General features: G+C 49.1%; 1 protein-coding gene across 32 annotated transcripts in view; it reads right to left on the reverse strand.

The window, feature by feature from the left end:
- Window positions 1-18,043, reverse strand: part of clasp2 (cytoplasmic linker associated protein 2) — a 666,501-nt gene that overhangs the window by 290,046 nt on the left and 358,412 nt on the right. For all 32 annotated transcript variants that reach the window (XM_072467277.1, XM_072467285.1, XM_072467284.1 and 29 more), the window contains one exon: window positions 11,504-11,553. In XM_072467277.1, the coding sequence (XP_072323378.1) occupies window positions 11,504-11,553 (50 nt within the window). The remainder of the gene's footprint in view (window positions 1-11,503; window positions 11,554-18,043) is intronic.

Raw genomic sequence — 18,043 nt, forward strand, 5'->3', positions numbered from 1 at the left:
CCAGATATCGGAGAGTACTGTATTTAGCTTTCACATTTATAGTAGAAATCTAGTGCTAGGAAACATATAGTTAACAGCAACTTTTTAAAAAAAACTTTTAAATTTAATTTACTAATTAATTTAAAAAAAATGTTTATTCAGAATTTTTCAACAAAAATTTTCAACCATTCAACCCCCGTAAAAAAAAAGAAAAGTCGCATAGCAAGACATAAACATATCAATTCAACATAATACAGAACTTTGTACAAAGGGTTCCTCCTGCACATATCGACTTTCCCATATGTTTATGTACTTCCTTACTCAAGTGCCCCAAGGAAAAAACCCTTCCCCGCCCACCCTTCTACCCCCCCCCCGAAAGAAACGTACCCCCCTCCCCCTCCTGGGTTGCTGCTGCTGCTGACCGGCCTCCATCTAACGCTCCGCGAGATAGTCTAGGAACGGTTGCCACCGCGTGAAGAACCCCTGCGCAGACCCTCTCAAGGCAAACTTTATCCTCTCCAGCTTGATGAACCCTGCCATGTCATTTATCCAGGCTTCCACACTGGGGGGCTTTGCGTCTTTCCACCGGGCAACCAGGGACGCAAAGGCCAGGACACCGGCCTCTTTCGCCTCCTGCACTCCCGGCTCGTCCGTCGCTCCAAATAGTGCTAGCCCCCAACTTGGCTTGACCTGGACTTTCACCACCTTAGATATAGTCCTCGCAACACCCCTCCAGAACCCATCCAGTGCCGGGCACGATCAGAACATATGGGTGTGGTTCACCGGGCTTCCTGAGCACCTCCCACATTTGTCCTCCACCCCAAAGAACCTACTCAGCCTTGCCCCTGTCATATGCGCTCTGTGAATCACCTTAAACTGTATCAGGCTAAGCAGGGCACACGAGGAAGGGGAATTAACCCTACTTAGGGCATCAGCCCAGAGCCCCTCCTCAATCTCCTCCCCCAGCTCCTCTTCCCATCTACCCTTCAGCTCCTCTACCAAAACCTCCCCCTCTTCTTTCACCTCCTGATATATCGCCGACACCTTGCCCTCTCCGACCCATACGCCCAAAATCACCCTGTCTTGAATCCCCTGTGCCGGGAGCAGCGGGAATTCCCTCACCTGCCGCCTCACAAACGCCCTCATTTGCATGTACCTAAAGGCATTTCCCGGGGGTAGTCCAAATTTCTCCTCCAGCGCCCCTAAGCTCGCAAACGTCCCATCGATGAACAGGTCCCCCAATCTTCTAATCCCTGCCCGATGCCAGCTCTGAAACCCCCCATCCATCCTTCCTGGGACAAACCGATGGTTATCTCTGATCGGGGACCACACCGAGGCTCCCATCGCACCCCTGTGCAGTCTCCACTGCCCCCAGATCTTTAGCATTGCCGCCACCACCAGACTCGTGGTGTACCTTGTCGGGGAGAGCGGCAGCGGTGCCGTCACCAGCGCCACCAGGCTCGTTCCTTTGCAGGACGCCATCTCGAACCTCTTCCACGCCACCCCCTCTCCCTCCATCACCCACTTATGGATCATCGCCACGTTGGCTGCCCAGTAGTAGCCACCCAAGTTCGGCAACACCAATCCTCCTCTATCTCTGCTACGCTCCAGGAACCCTCTCCTTACCCTCGGGGTCTTACTCGCCCACACAAATCCCATAATGCTCCTGCTTACCCTCTTAAAGAAGGCCTTGGTAATCACAATTGAGAGGCATTGAAAAACAAAAAGAAACCTCGGGAGGACCACCATTTTAATCAACTGTACCCTGCCCGCCAGCGAGAGTGGCAACATGTCCCACCTTTTAAAATCCTCCTCCATCTGTTCCACCAGCCGTGTCAAATTAAGTTTGTGCAGTGCCCCGCAGCTCCTAGCTACCTGAATCCCCAAGTATCGAAAGCTCCTTTCCGCCCTCCTCAACGGTAGGTTATCTATCCCTCTTCCCTGATCCCCCGGATGCACCACAAAGAGCTCGCTCTTTCCCTTTGAGCTTAAAGCCCGAAAAGTCTCCAAACTCCCTTAGGATCTGCATGACCTCAACCATCCCCTCCACTGGATCCGCCACATACAGCAACAGGTCATCTGTGTACAGTGACACTCGATGTTCCTCTCCCCCTCAAACCACCCCCTTCCATTTCCCCAACTCCCTTAACGCCATGGCCAAAGGTTCAATTGTTAATGCAAACAACAGAGGGGACAGGGGGCACCCCTGCCTCGTCCCTCGATACAGCCGGAAATACTCCGACCTCCGCCGGTTCGTGACCACACTCGCCACCGGGGCTCTATACAGGAGCTTAACCCAACTAATAAACCCTCCCCCGAACCCAAACCTCCTCAACACTTCCCAGAGATACTCCCACTCTACTCGGTCAAAGGCCTTCTCCGCATCCATGGCTGCCACTATCTCCGCCTCTCCCTCCACCGATGGCATCGTTATCACATTTAGGAGCCTTCGCACATTAGTATTTAGCTGCCTGCCCTTTGTGAATCTCGTCTGGTCCTCGTGAATCACCCCTGGGACACAGTCCTCAATCCTCGTAGCCAACATTTTTGCCAGCAACTTAGCATCTACATTGAGGAGCGAGATCGGTCTATACGACCCACATTGCAGTGGGTCCTTATCCCGCTTCAAGATCAAAGAGATCGTCGCCTCCGACAGTGTCGGGGGCAGGGTCCCCCCCTCCCTTGCTTCATTGAAGGTCCTTATCAGCCACGGGACTAACAGGTCTACATACTTCCAATAAAACTCCACCGGGAACCCATCCGGCCCCGGGGCCTTCCCTGCCTGCATGCTCCCCAGTCCTTTAACCAGCTCCTCCACCCCAATTGGCGCCCCCAAACCAGTCACCTCTTGCTCCTCCACCCTCGGGAACCTCAGTTGATCCAAGAATCGTCGCATCCCCTGTTTTCCCCATGGGGGCTGGGACCTATACACCTCCTCGTAAAAGGCCTTGAATGCCTCATTCACTTTCCCCGCACTCCGCACCGTAGTTCCCCTGCCATCCTTGACTCCACCTATTTCCCTCGCTGCCATCCTCTTACGGAGCTGATGAGCCAGCATCCGACTCGCCTTCTCCCCGTATTCATATATCGCCCCCTGTGCCTTCCTCCACTGTGCCTCTGCCTTCCCTGTGGTCAACAGGTCGAACTCCGTCTGGAGACTTCGTCTCTCCCTGAGTAGTCCCTCATCAGGGGCCTCTGCATATCTCCTGTCCACCCTTAAAATCTCCCCCACTAACCTCTCCCTTTCCCTGCCCTCACTCTTCACCCTATGAGCCCTGATGGAGATTAACTCTCCCCTGACCACCGCCTTCAGCGCCTCCCATACTACTCCCACCTGCACCTCCCCGTTGTCGTTGGCCTCCAGATACCTTTCGATGCACCCCCGCACCCTCCCACGCACTTCCTCGTCTGCCAGCAGTCCCACATCCAACCGCCACAATGGCCGTTGGGTCCTCTCCTCCCCCAGCTCTAGCTCCACCCAATGTGGGGCATGGTCTGAAATGGCTATGGCCGAATACTACGTTCCCTCCACTTTCGGGATCAATGCCCTGCCAAGAACAAAAAAATCTATCCGGGAGTAGGCCTTATGTACGTGGGAGAAAAAAGAAAATTCTCTGGCCAAAGGCCTGGCAAATCTCCACGGATCTACTCCCCCCCCATCTGGTCCATAAACCCCCTAAGCACCTTGGCCGCAGCCTGCCTCTTCCCCGTCCTAGATCTGGAACGATCTAATGCTGGGTCCAGCACCGTGTTAAAATCCCCACCCATTATCAAGCTCCCTACCTCCAAGTCTGGAATACGCCCCAACATCCGTTTCATGAATCCAGCATCGTCCCAGTTCGGGGCATATACATTCACCAGTACAACCTCTGTCCCCTGCAACCTACCGCTCACCATCACGTATCGGCCTCCATTGTCCGCTACTATGTTCTTGGCCTCAAACGACACCTGCTTCCCCACCAGTATTGCCACCCCTCTATTCTTCACGTCCAGCCCCGAATGGAACACCTGTCCTACCCATCCCTTCCTTAACCTGACCTGATCTGCCACCTTCAGATGTGTCTCCTGAAGCATGACAGCGCTTAAGGAACTCCTGCTGGTCCGGCCCCCATGCTGCTCGATCTCCACCCTCCGCCATCTTGCTTTTTCCCCCTCGTTTTTGCCGCTGCTACAGAGCCACTTTTCCCGCCGCTCCTCTGCTAATCTCGGCCATACAATGTAAGGGGGGACCTTACTTCACCTTTCCACACGGGATTAAATCAAAAATGTTCCGTTGGGGCTCCTCTGGAGAACCCAAAAGTCCGTTATCGCGGGAGCTGCCGAAATGTGCGGCTTAGCTCCACATCACCGCAACCGTAAGTCCATTGAGGGAGAACTAGGGAATAGGGCCAGTATGGCTCTGAGGCAGAGCAGTCAGGGAGGTGTTGCTGAACACAGCGGGTCTGGTGGCCTGAAGTGCATATGTTTTAATGCAAGAAGTATTACGGGTAAGGCAGATGAACTTAGAGCTTGGATTAGTACTTGGAACTATGATGTTGTTGCCATTACAGAGGCCTGGTTGAGGAAAGGACAGGATTGGCAGCTAAATGTTCCAGGATTTAGATGTTTCAGGCGGGATACAGGGGGATGTAAAAGGGGTGGCGGAGTTGCGCTACTGGTTAGGGAGAATATCATAGCTGTACTACGGGAGGACACCTCAGAGGGTAGCGAGGCTAAATGGGTAGAGATCAGGAATAAGAAGGGTGCAGTCACAATGTTGGGGGTTTACTACAGGCCTCCCAACAGCCAGCGGGAGATAGAGGAGCAGATAGGTAGAAAGATTTTGGAAAAGAGTAAAAACAACAGGGTTATTGTGATGTGAGACTTCAACTTCCCCAATATTGACTGGGACTCATTTAGTGCTAGGGGCTTAGATGGGGCAGAGTTTGTAAGGAGCATCCAGGAGGGCTTCTTAAAACAACATGTAGACAGTCCAACTAGGGAAGGGGCTGTACTGGACCTGGTATTGGGGAATGAGCCCTGCCAGGTGGTAGAAGTTTCAGTAGGGGAGCATTTCGGGAACAGTGATCACAATATCAGTAAGTTTTAAAGTGCTGGTGGACAAGGATAAGAATGATCCTAGGGTGAATGTGCTAAATTGGGGGAAGGCTAATTATAACAATATTAGGTGGGAACTGAAGAACCTAGATTGGGGGCGGTAAATCAACATCTGACATGTGGGAGGCTTTCAAGTGTCAGTTGAAAGGAATTCAGGACTATAATGTTCTTGTGAGGAAGAAGGATATATACGGCAAATTTCGGGAACCTTGGATAACGAGAGATATTGTAGGCCTCATCAAAAAGAAAAAGGAGGCATTTGTCAAGGCTAGAAGGCTGGGAACAGACAAAGCCTGTGTGGAATATAAGGAAAGTAGGAAGGAACTTAAGCAAGGAGTCAGGAGGGCTAGAAGGGGTCACAAAAAGTCATTGGCAAATAGGGTTAAGGAAAATCCCAAGGCTTTTTACACGTACATAAAAAGCAAGAGGGTAGCCAGGGAAAGGATTGGCCCCCTAAAGGATAGGCAAGGGAATCTATGTGTGGAGCCAGAGGAAATGGGCGAGGTACTAAATGAATACTTTGCATCAGTATTCACCAAAGAGAAGGAATTGGTAGATGTTGAGTCTGGAGAAGGGTGTGTAGATAGCCTGGGTCACATTGAGATCCAAAAAGACGAGGTGTTGGGCGTCTTGAAAAATATTAAGGTAGATAAGTCCCCAGGGCCTGATGGGATATACCCCAGAATACTGATGGAGGTTGGAGAGGAAATTGCTGAGGCTTTGACAAAAATCTTTCGATCCTCACTGCCTTCAGGTGATATCCCGGAGGGCTGGAGAATAGCCAATGTTGTTCCTTTGTTTAAGAAGGGTAGCAAGGATAATCCAGGGAACTACAGGCCGGTGAGCCTTACGTTAGTGGTAGGGAAATTACTGGAGAGAATTCTTCGAGACAGGATCTACTCCCATTTGGAAGCAAATGGACGTATTAGAGAGAGGCAGCACGGTTTTGTGAAGGGGAGGTCGTGTCTCACTAACTTGATAAGTTTTTCGAAGAGGTCACAAAAATGCAGGTAGGGCAGTGGATGTATGGACTTCAGTAAGGCCTTTGACAAGGTCTCTCATGGTAGACTGGTACAAAAGGTGAAGTCACACGTGATCAGGGGTGAGCTGGCAAGGTGGATACAGAACTGGCTAGGTCATAGAAGGCAGAGAGTAGCAATGGAAGGGTGCTTTTCTAATTGGAGGGCTGTGACTAGTGGTGTTCCGCATGGATCAGTGCTGGGACCTATGCTGTTCGTAGTATATATAAATGATTTGGAGGAAAATGTAACTGGTCTGATTAGTAAGTTTGCAGACGATACAAAGGTTGGTGGAATTGCGGATAGCGATGAGGACTGTCAGAGGATACAGCCGGATTTAGATTGTTTGGAGACTTGGGCGGAGAGATGGCAGATGGAGTTTAATCCGGACAAATGTGAGGTAATGCATTTTGGAAGGTCGAATGCAGGTAGGGAATATACAGTGAATGGTAGAACCCTCAAGAGTATTGAAAGTCAGAGAGATCTAGGTGTACAGGTCCACAGGTCACTGAAAGGGGCAACACAGGTGGAGAAGGTAGTCGAGAAGGCATACGGCATGCTTGCCTTCATTGGCCGGGGCGTTGAGTATAAGAATTGGCAAGTCATGTTGCAGCTGTATAGAACCTTAGTTAGGCCACACTTGGAGTATAGTGTTCAATTCTGGTCGCCACACTACCAGAAGGATGTGGAGGCTTTAGAGAGGGTGCAGAAGAGATTTACCAGGATGTTGCCTGGTATGGAGGGCATTAGCTATGAGGAGCGGTTGAATAAACTCGGTTTGTTCTCAATGGAACGACTGAGGTTGAGGGGCGACCTGATAAGAGGTCTACAAAATTATGAGGGGCCTAGACAGAGTGGATAGTCAGAGGCTTTTCCCCAGAGTAGAGGGGTCAAGTACGAGGGGGAATAGGTTTAAGGTGCGAGGAGCAAGGTTTAGAGCAGATGTACGAGGCAAGTTTTTTTACACAGAGGGTAGTGGGTGCCTAGAACTCGCTGCCGGAGGTGGTGGAAGCAGGGACAATAGTGATGTTTAAGGGGCATCTTGACAAATACATGAATAGGATGGGAATAGAGGGATACGGACCCAGGAAGTGCAGAAGATTGTAGTTTAGTCGGGCAGCATGGTCGGCACGGGCTTGGAGGGCCGAAGGGCCTGTTCCTGTGCTGTACTTTTCTTTGTTCTTTATTTGGATTTGCGTTGTTACTGTTATTATTATAAAATTACAAATACATTAATAAAATGTTTTAAAAAAAGAAAACCTAATCTTAAATCAGAGCCAGGCCATTCAGGAAAGATGTTAGGTAATATGCTTCATGTCGAGTGTTAGAAGTGTTAAGCTCAATTAATAATTTTAAGTAAGAGATCAAAAGATTTTTGTTGAAAAGGGTAAAAATAAACATGATGCCAAGGCAGGTGGGAGGGAGCTAAACTACAGGTTAGTCGTACTTTCACCGAGGGCCAGAACAGGCTGGAGGCCTGAATGGCCAACTCCTGTTCCTATGTTTGTTTCAGGAGAGTATTGTAGCCTACAATTTTGTTTTGGACAGGAGTACATGTTGCAAAATGGCCACTGAATGTGATGAGAGTGTTACATAAGCTTGATAGCATGTCCTTCAACCAGCATTATCTTTGCCAGCAAATTCATTCGGCAAGAAATTGATTTGCGAGTGACCCACAATCTACAGACTCATAGCAAGTAACATTCGTGCCACACAAGTGCCGGGCAATGACCATCTTCAACAAGAGAGGATCGAACCTTCGCCCTTAAAGTTCAATGGCATTACCCTTGCTGAATCCTCTACGATCAACATCCTGTGGGTTACTATTGACTAAAAATTTTTTAAAAATAAATTTAGAGTACCCAATTCATTTTCCAATTAAGGGGCAATTTAGCATGGCCAATCCACCTACCTTGCACATCTTTGGGTTGTGGGGGCGAAACCCACGCAAACATGGGGAGAATGTGCAAACTCCACACGGAGAGTGACCCAGGACAGGGATCGAACCTGGGACCTCGGCGTCGTCAGGCAACAATGCTAACCACTGCGTCACTGTGCTGCCCCCTCCATTGACTACAAACTTAACTGGACTAGTCACATACTGCGGCTACAAGAGCAAGTCAGAGACGAGGAATCCTGTGACAAGTAACTCACCTCCTGATTCCCCAAAGCCTGTCCACCATCTCCAAGACACAAGTCAAGAGTGTGGTGTAATACTCTCCACTTGCCGAGATGAGTACTCACTGGAACGACGGAGGTTGAGGGGCGACCTGATAAGAGGTCTACAAAATTATGAGGGGCATAGACAGAGTGGATAGTCAGAGGCTTTTCCCCAGAGTAGAGGGGTCAATTACGAGGGGGAATAGGTTTAAGGTGCGAGGGGCAAGGTTTCGAGCAGATGTACGAGGCAAGTTTTTTTTACACAGAGGGTAGTGGGTGCCTAGAACTCGCTGCCGGAGGTGGTGGAAGCAGGGACTCCTGCTTCACTCAACAACACTCAAGAAGCTCAACACCATCCAGGATAAAGTAGCCTGCTTGACCGCTACCCCTTCCACAAACATTTAATTCCTCCACCATCGAGAAACAGTAGCAGTAGTGTGTACTATCTACAAGATGCACTGCAGGAACTCTTCAAGAGTCCCTAGGCAACACCTTCCAAACCCATGGCCGCCACCAGCCAGAAGGATAAGGGCTGCAGATACCTGGGAACACCGCCACCTGCAACAGTAGTGGACTCGCCAACACTAAGGGCATTCAAATGGTCATTGGATAGACATATGGACGATAATGGAATAGTGTAGATGGGCTTTAGAGTGGTTTCACAGGTCGGCGCAACATCGAGGGCCGAAGGGCCTTTACTGCGCTGTAATGTTCCATGTTCTATGTTCTAAGTCACTTACCATCTTGACTTGGAATCGATCGTCATTTCTTCACTGTCACTGGGTCAAAATTCTGGAATTTCCTCCCTAACCGCACTGTGGGTGTACCTACCCCTTCGGAAAGGCAGTGTTTCAATAAGGCAGCTCACCCCCACCTTCTCAAGAGCAACTAGGGACGGGCAATAAATGTTGGCCAAGCTAGCGGCACTCCTATCCCATAAATGTATTTTTACAAAATAGTTAATTTCTTCTGTAGTAGATTTCTCATTGCACGAGATGAACTGAGTAAAACAGTCTATACAAGTTTTTGCAAAGACCCTGCACAGTGATTATTTTAGCATTGCGTTTTGCCAACATATGAGGGGCTGGATTAGCACAGTGGGCTAAACAGCTGGCTTGTAATGCAGAACAAGACCAGCAGCACGCATTCAATTCCCGTACTGGCCTCCCTGAACAGGCGCCGGAATGTGGCGACTAGGGGCTTTTCACATTAACTTCATTGAAGCCTCCCTGTGACAATAAGCGATTATTATTATTATATATATGTTGATCAGGAAATTTATACCCATGGTCTATCAGAATGTGATCCATGCTAAATCTTGTGCATTTGTCTGAATGTGTGTTCTGGATAAGTCCCATTTCAGGTTTTGGGGCCCCGGGAATAACAAACTACATTCAGACTTTTGGGCAATATTCATATTAAACATGTGTATTTGGAGCATGTTTGTGCCGTTGTCGGCCCGGCCCCCCTAGTCGGTGAATCTGGAAGCGATGAGATCGTCCCGCGTGCGGCATCCATGGCGCACACGTTGTTCGACCTTTTGTGGCTGCCCGGGCGCCATGCCCTGCCCATCCTGGCCTTTCTCCCCATCCTTATCGGACGAGGCCTTGCATTAATCACCCTCCTCCAGCATGTCGCCCCTCAGCTGCGCGATGTTGTGGAGGGCGCTGCAGGTCACCACGGTGTGAAAGATTCTCCTAGCAGAATACTTATGGCCCCTCCAGAGCGGTCCTACACCCTGTCACCCAAGGGCCTACCCCTCACCCAGGGGGGACGTGTCTCAAAGGTGTCAGGAATCGTTGTGTGCCAGGATGAAGGCATCAGGCATGCTGCCTGGATATCGGGCTCAGACATGCATGATGTGCATCTCGTGGTCACACACCAGCTGCACGTTCCTGGAATGGAACCCCGTTCGGTTTGTAAAGTCCATCCCTCATGCACCAGTGCTCGTAAGGGGACATATGATCCATCGATCACCCCCTGTACCTGGGGCATCCCGGCATTGGCGGTGCACCCCGCTGACCAGGGAAACCTGGTGGGCTTGGTCCACATTGACGTTGATTTATTGTAAGATCCCAGACACCTTGAAGGACCCCGTTGCAAAAATGTTCAGGGCAACTGTCACCTTGACGGCCACCGGGAGTGGGTGTCCTCCCCCATAACCTCATGGTTCCAGGCATATCGTGATCCGAAGACCATACGGATCCCTACTCAGAGCTTTCGACGACACGCCTGTTCCAACAGGTCCTCAAAGGACAGGCGCTGCCAGTACACACAAGACCCAATGCGGCACCTCCTTCCCATCCTCCTGTGCCTGTTGGGTGGCTGGCTCTCCATCCTCACCAGCTGGTTCCTGTTTCTCTGGGGCAAGCTCCGCTGCTGCAGGGCCATCCCCGAGCAGACCCTGTTCGTACAGCCACAGTGCATCCCCCAGGACTGCAGTGGCAAGGCAGATGCCAACCATTCCTGGTTGGATACAAACATGCATTGTGCGCAGGGGTTGAAAGGCAGATATGTTCACATCGTGCAGACCCGTGCCCAACGGGCTACGCGGTGGCGCCGGCCTGCCCCACCTCCAGCCGTACCCCCGGCACTCTGCCCTCCGCACCACATACATTTCCCCCCCCGCCCCCCCCCCCCTCCCCGGCCCAATACCACAAGTGAACCTAATTCCTTGTGGCGGAGGTGGAGCATTGGAGAATACCGGGGCGGGCCAGTTATTGATATGCCAAAGATGTTTACTGTACATGCCATGTAGAATGCATTTGAGGCAGCGGAGCTAGCATTCCCGGGGCCGGCCTCTATTTTCGGTAGGCGGGTGATTCTCTGCCCGATCATGCTTCCATGATTCCAGCATTGCTGGAGGAGAATCCCGCCCCAGTTACTTTAATATGCCACTGGTAGACCAGTTTATTTCCACAAGTGTAAAAAAATGGAAGCTGTAGGATCATAGAATTTACAGTGCAGAAGGAGGCCCATCGAGTCTCTTGGAAAGAGCACCCCACTTAAGCCCACACCTCCACCCTATCCCGAAGGAGGCAAATGAAGTACAGTAATGTGGATCAACAAAGCAAACATAACAAATATTTAAGTTACGCTAACACAATAATGTCCCCTTCTCCAAGCTAGGATGTAAGAGATCAAATTGTACAATATGCACAAATAAAAATGATACGGCTGGGGGTTCAACACTGTTCACAATCTACATTCAATAAATTTATTTCTGAATTTTTAAACACAAGACTAACCTCTTGATGCGCCTCCACTTACGACTGACCATTTAGCAGGAAAGGCACGACTGGAAAGAAACAAAAATAGCTTACATCACTCCAGACAGAGAACACAAAAAAAATGTTTGCCACATGTCCCCTTCACCTCAAAATACATTATTCTCTTAAACACCTTGAAAAATAAAATTAAAATAATTCCCATTAGCTAACCAATGTCTTATTACCTGTATCTTTGACATATTAGCATAAAATGATTTTATCATCATAAACTCTCGGCTTATAATCTTTATTATTGTCACAAGTAGGCTTACATTAACACAACAATGAAGTTACTCTGAAAAGCCCCGAGTCACCAGACTCCAGCACCTGTTCAGGTACACTGAGGGAGAATTCAGAATGTCCAATTCACCGAACATCCACGTCTTTCGGGACTTGTGGGAGAAAATCGGAGTACACGGAGGAAGGACACACAGGGAGAACGTGCAGACTCCGCACAGATAGTGACCCAAGCAGGGAATCCAACCTGGGCCCCTGGTGCTGTGAAGCAACAGTGCTAATCACTGTGCTATCCTCTGCTAACCCATCATTTTCACTGATTTGTGATGGTTGCTAGATTGTCACAAAGCTGAATAAATGAAATTCCATTTTGATTACAGCAGATTTCAGAATTCCAACTTTCATGGATTGAATTATTTGACACTTAATTTCTCCCCAATAATTTCAAATTGGTGTTCTTCAGCATTCTGGCAACACTGAGATGGGATCTGAAGGTTGAACGGTATTTTGAGGGATGGAGACATTGCAGAGTTCCAGGAACAGTCAAGTGGAAAGTCGAAAGATAATTAGGAGGGGAATTTGGGAGATTTGTAAATCACTGGGGAGGAATGTCTCATGTGAGTGTTATAACGTGCACAAGAGTCCCGGGACCAGACCCATCAGGTTCCCCGTGACCCTCAAAGAATGAACTTCCCCGCTAGGAGCAGGGCTTCCCTCAATAGGTGGGATCAACTCGGATGTAAACACCCTTACCCTGGTGTGGGCCAGTGCGTGGAAGTCTCTTTGGGAATGGATGTAAAGTGAATATGCATATTCATTAAACTTATGTTATTTTCCCTTATGCTCCCGTGTGGTCGCTCCTTCAGAACTTAACAGCAAGGGAATATTGGGTCAAAGCACAGGTCACAATGAGAAAGGGTGCAGAACCTGCGACTTGGGTGTCCTGAAGTTCCGGAAAACTGAGGAAGGGCAGTGCCTGGTAGTGAAGGGGATTTCAGGAATTTGCCAAAATTGAGAGAAACGGGATTTAAATTCTAATAGCCTGGTTGGGGAGGGGGAGAGGAGACACAGGGAGTAGGATATCAGCAACAAAACCGCTTTAGGTCACTTTTGAATGAAAAAGTTCAACCATTACTTCTCCATCAGCTTATGCCCCGACTCATCCGCAACTTCCTGAACAACTGCAATACTCAGGGCCTAAACTCTGCTAGTTAGGGTGGAGGTAATATTTTCATTCATTGCATTGTTGACAGACAGACAGACAGACAATGTCAAAAACTATCGGGCAGATTTCAACAAAACTTGGTACACATTATACAGTTCAAGGAAGAACCCATTTGTTTTTGGCACGTATTTAGATCTGGATCCAGAATTTCTTTTGAGAATTTGTTAACATTGGGGGTTAGGGAAAACTGACTTTTTGTTTAAGCATGTTGTGGATAGCCTCCGGTTCTGTGGTGAAATTTATTACAACTGTCAAGATGTTCACAGTTTTCAGAGCAGGTTATTGAATGTGGATTGGCCTGAAACCTCTTCAATGAGATGGGAGCTCTTAATAAAAAGCTCTTTTCTGCTTTGTCGTTACAGAGCACCAACTAAGCAGGTAAAAGTCCCAAGGACGAGCTGCACAATTGTCAGAGAGCCATAGTGTTTTAAAGCATAGAAAGAGGCCCTTCAGCCCATCGTGCCCGTGATGGATGTAATATTGTTCAGTTAATTTGGAGGTGGTATGTGTTCCATTGAGTGTCCTCTTCACATGTTCTTGCCGAGATTTTACTGCTTCAAGGCATTTAACCATGAAGTTCTTGTTTATTTTTAAATTGATGGAAATAGATCACTTGCTGTGCATTTTACTCACATGCATAAGGAGAAAAGCCAAAGATTTAGTGCAATGTTAGCATATTTATTAATATAGACAGTTTTAACAAATTTCAGTAACCAAAACCAACAGAAGAAAAATTAAGTAATTAGGCAGTGTTTCAAGTTTTTATAAAAACATTTCTTTAAACTATAAAATGAATCAGAAAATACCTGTTATAAATTGAACATACAAATAAGGAGAAGTAGGCCATTCAGTCCCTCGAGCCTGTGCCACCATTTAATAAGTCTGATCGTAACCTCAAATCTGCGTCCCTCTACCCCCAATAACCTACCACCACCTTGCCTATCAAGAATCTATCCACCCTTGCCTGAAAAATATTCAAAGGCTCTTTTTCCACTGCCTTTTCAGGAAGAGAATTCTATAGACTCACAGCCCTCAGAATATTCTTTTGCCTCATCTCGGCTTTAAATTGGCAAATGCTTATTTTTAACCAGTGACCCTCAGTTCTAGATTCTCCCACAAGAGGAAACATCCTCTCCACATCCACCTGGTCAAGACCCCTCAGGATGTTAAAGGCTTCAATTAAGTTGTCTCTTTCTCTTCTAAACTCCAGCAGAAACCAGCCTAGCCTAGTCTAACCTTTCTTCATATGACAATCAACCCATTCCAGGTATTAGTCTGATAAACCTTCTCTGAACTGCTTTGAATGCATTTACATCCTTCTGTAAATAAGATGACCAATACTGTACAGAGTATTCCAGATGTGGTCTGTCATGTGAGAGTACCTTTAAGAAATGGGTGTTTATAAATGGGTGTGTATATAAATATCTGTAGTGAGAGTGCATTTAAGAAATGGGTGTTTACTACTGCAGTGATGTCAGAGAGTGGGTGGAGCTGGGCGGTCTGTCAGCTTTTTACTTTCGTTTTAGGCTGTTTGCTGCAGGGTGTTTTAGTTTTGTTTTCAGTGTTGGAGCTGAATCCAGACCAAGCAGGTGTACTGCTGTTCTCTATGCCAGCAAAAGACTATCTCTTGATCATTTGGTGAATTCAGAATTATAAATGTTTTCAGTAGTGACTTGAACCTGATGTGCTTCTGATAAAGGTTTTGTTTTTAAGTCGTATGGATGTTAAAAAGGAAAGCTTAAAGGTTTACTTAGTGTTGTAGTCTTTGGGGGTTGTATTTGAATTAATGGTTGCTAAAATGTTCACTGTTTTAAAAAGGTTAACTTGAGCTCATAGAATAAACATTGTTTTGCTTTAAAAAATACTTTTCCATTTCTGCTGTACTACGCCTGTAGAGTGGGACGTGTGCTCCCCATACCACATGTTGTGCTGGGTGTTCTGGTTCACAAACAAGCCAACAATGCTGGAAGTGGTGTAACGCTATTTTATTAACTGTTCAACTATGCTAACATACTGTAAACGTGGGTATAAGCAATACCAGCTCAACTGTGGACCCTTTCCTATCACTAGCTATGGTGAAGCACTCAGCAAATGGTGAATGTCTGTGATGCAGGCTGTGAGCTCTGTGCTCCGAGCTGGCTGCTGCTAGAATCAGCGGGAACTCTCCTGTCTCCTGTCTTTATAGTGCTTGTGCTCTCACTGGTGATTGGCTGCGGTGTTATGTATGCTGGTTGGTCCTACTGCATGTCCATCAGTGTGTATATGTGTTGCACCATAATGTACTGATGTATATTATGACATCCCCCTTTTTTACAAAGAACATGTGCCTATGTGAGAATAAAGATCTTGTAATGAATGTATCTGACCATGTGTGTGCAGTATTTACATAACTATGTACATGAGGCTAGTCTATATACACAGGAAGGTGCCTGGTGCAGAGAAAAGAAAAACAAGATGTTACACCAACAACAAATGCTATAAACAAACTAGTGAAATGCTGGAACAGGATGAAAGAACAAAGCATTGAGTCCAACATTGTAAGGCTCATAAATCAAGTCTCTGAGGTGGGCGACGAATTCAGGTTGACCGCCTCAAGGATGGGTCAGGAGCCACCGGCTGAGGATCGGGCCGGGCCACGGCCAAGTGAGGAGGAAGCTCTACAAAGTCCAAGTCGGGGACAACACCGGTGGAGGACTGCGTAGCGAGCGTGGAACCAGACGAAGGGCACACCGATTTCGGCAGTGAATGGAGCCATCAGGCAGACGAACCAGGAATGAGCGGTGGGCCACCAGCCGAAGAAACACAGCAGTCGCAGACCAGCCACCCTCCGGAAGATGGATTCGGACGTTGTCACCTGGCGCCAGAGTAGGAAGATCAGTCGCTCGAGCGTCATGCGCCGCCTTGTGCTGCCCGCGAGACTGTTGCATCCGCTGAAGGACCGGAGCATGGTTGAGGTCTGGGACGTGAATGGACGGTACAGTGGTCCTGAGGGTGCGACCCATCAGCAGCTGGGCTGGTGACAGGCCAGTGGACAGTGGAGCCGAGCGATAGGCCAGCAAGGCGAGGCAGAAGTCGGATCCTGCATCAGCAGCCTTGCAGAGGAGCCTCTTTACGATGTGGACGCCCTTTTCTGCTTTGCCATTTGACTGGGGGTGCAGGGGACTGGACGTCACGTGTACAAAGTTGTACCTGCTGGCGAAGTTAGACCATTCCTGGCTCGCGAAGCAGGGCCCATTGTCCGACACCACAGTGAGTGGGATGCCGTGACGAGCAAAGGTCTCTTTGCAGGCACGGATAACAGTCGGTGACGTGATGTCGTGCATAGCTGGAAAAATAATCAACTATGAGAACATAGTCCCTGCCGAGCGCATGGAACAGGTCCACGCCTACCTTAGACCAAGGGGACATGACCAACTCATGGGGCTGAAGGGTCTCCCGTGGTTGGGCTGGCTGGAACCACTGACAGATGGGGCAATTGAGCACAGTGTTGGCAATGTCCTCATTTATGCCAGGCCAGTAGACAGCCTCTCGGGCCCTCCGTCGGCACTTCTCTATGCCGAGATGGCCCTCGTGCAGCTGCTCTAAAACCAGGTGATGCATGCGGTGTGAGATCACGATGCGGTCCAGCTTCAGGAGGACGCCATCAACGACTGCCACATCAACTCGAATATTATAGAACTGTGGGCATTGCCCCTTGAGCCATCCGTCAGTCATGTGGCGCATCACACGTTGTAGCAGGGGGTCAGCCGCAGTCTCACGGCGAATGTGGGTTAGGCGTTCATCCGTGGCCGGCAGATTGGCAGCCGTGAAGGCCACATGGGCGTCGACTTGGCAAACGAACCCCTCTGGGTCGGAGGGAGTGGTGACTGCCCTGGACAGAGCTTTGGCTATGATCAGGTCCTTACCCCGTATCTCCGGAGCTTGAGCAGAATGCGTTGTAGGCGAGGGGTCATATCATTGAGGTCTTTTTGGATGATACCGACCAGCGGGCGATGGTCGGTCACAGTGAACTGGGGAAGGCCATACACGTAGTCATGGAACTTGTCGACACCGGTCAACAGGCCTAGGCACTCCTTCTCGATTTGCGCATAGCGCTGCTCTGTGGGGGTCATGGCCCGTGACGCATAGGCAACAGGGGCCCATGACGAGACGTCATCTCGTTGCAGGAGCACCACCCCTATGCCAGATTGGCTCGCGTCTGTTGATATTTTTGTCTCCCTTGCAGGATCGAAAAACGCCAATACCGGGGCGGTGGTCAGCTTGACCTTGAGCTCCTCCCATTCTCGCTGGTGGGCGGGAAGCCACTGGAAGTCCGTCGTCTTCCTAACTAGGTTGCGGAGAGCCGTGGTGTGGGAAGCAAGGTTAGGGATTAACTTTCCTAGGAAGTTGACCATTCCTAAGAACCGGAGCACCGCCTTCTTATCCGCCGACTTCTGCATGGCCGCGATGGCTGCCACCTTGCCCGCATCCGGCCGCACACCCAACCGGGAGATGTGGTCTCCTAAAAACTTGAGTTTGGTCTGGCCGAAAGAACATTTGGCTCTGTTGAGGCGCCGGCCTTGGTCCCATATTCGCTTAAAAACGCGTTGGAGGCGACTGATATGCTCCTGCGGGGTGGTGGACCAGATGATGATGTCGTCCACATAGACGCGCACACCCTCGATGCTCTCCATCATCTGCTCCATGATGCGGTGGAACACTTCAGATGCTGATATGATTCCAAATGGCATTCTATTGTAGCAGTACCTGCTAAATGGGGTGTTGAAAGTGCACAGCTTTCTGCTGGACTTGTCCAACTGAATCTGCCAGAAGCCCTTTGATGCATCCAGCTTGGTGAATATGTTGGCTCGAGCCATCTCGCGCGTGATCTCCTCACCCTTGGGGATAGGGTAATGCTCCCGCATGATGTTACGATTTAAATCCTTCGGGTCGATACAGATCCGGAGCTCGCCGGAAAGCTTCTTGACGCACACCATGGAACTGACCCAGTCGGTTGGTTCCGTCACTCTGGAAAGCACTCCTTGGTCCTGGAGGTCCTGCAGCTGCTGCTTGAGGCG

Source organism: Scyliorhinus torazame, chromosome 11 (genome assembly GCF_047496885.1).
Source record: "Scyliorhinus torazame isolate Kashiwa2021f chromosome 11, sScyTor2.1, whole genome shotgun sequence".
Taxonomy (NCBI): domain Eukaryota; kingdom Metazoa; phylum Chordata; class Chondrichthyes; order Carcharhiniformes; family Scyliorhinidae; genus Scyliorhinus; species Scyliorhinus torazame.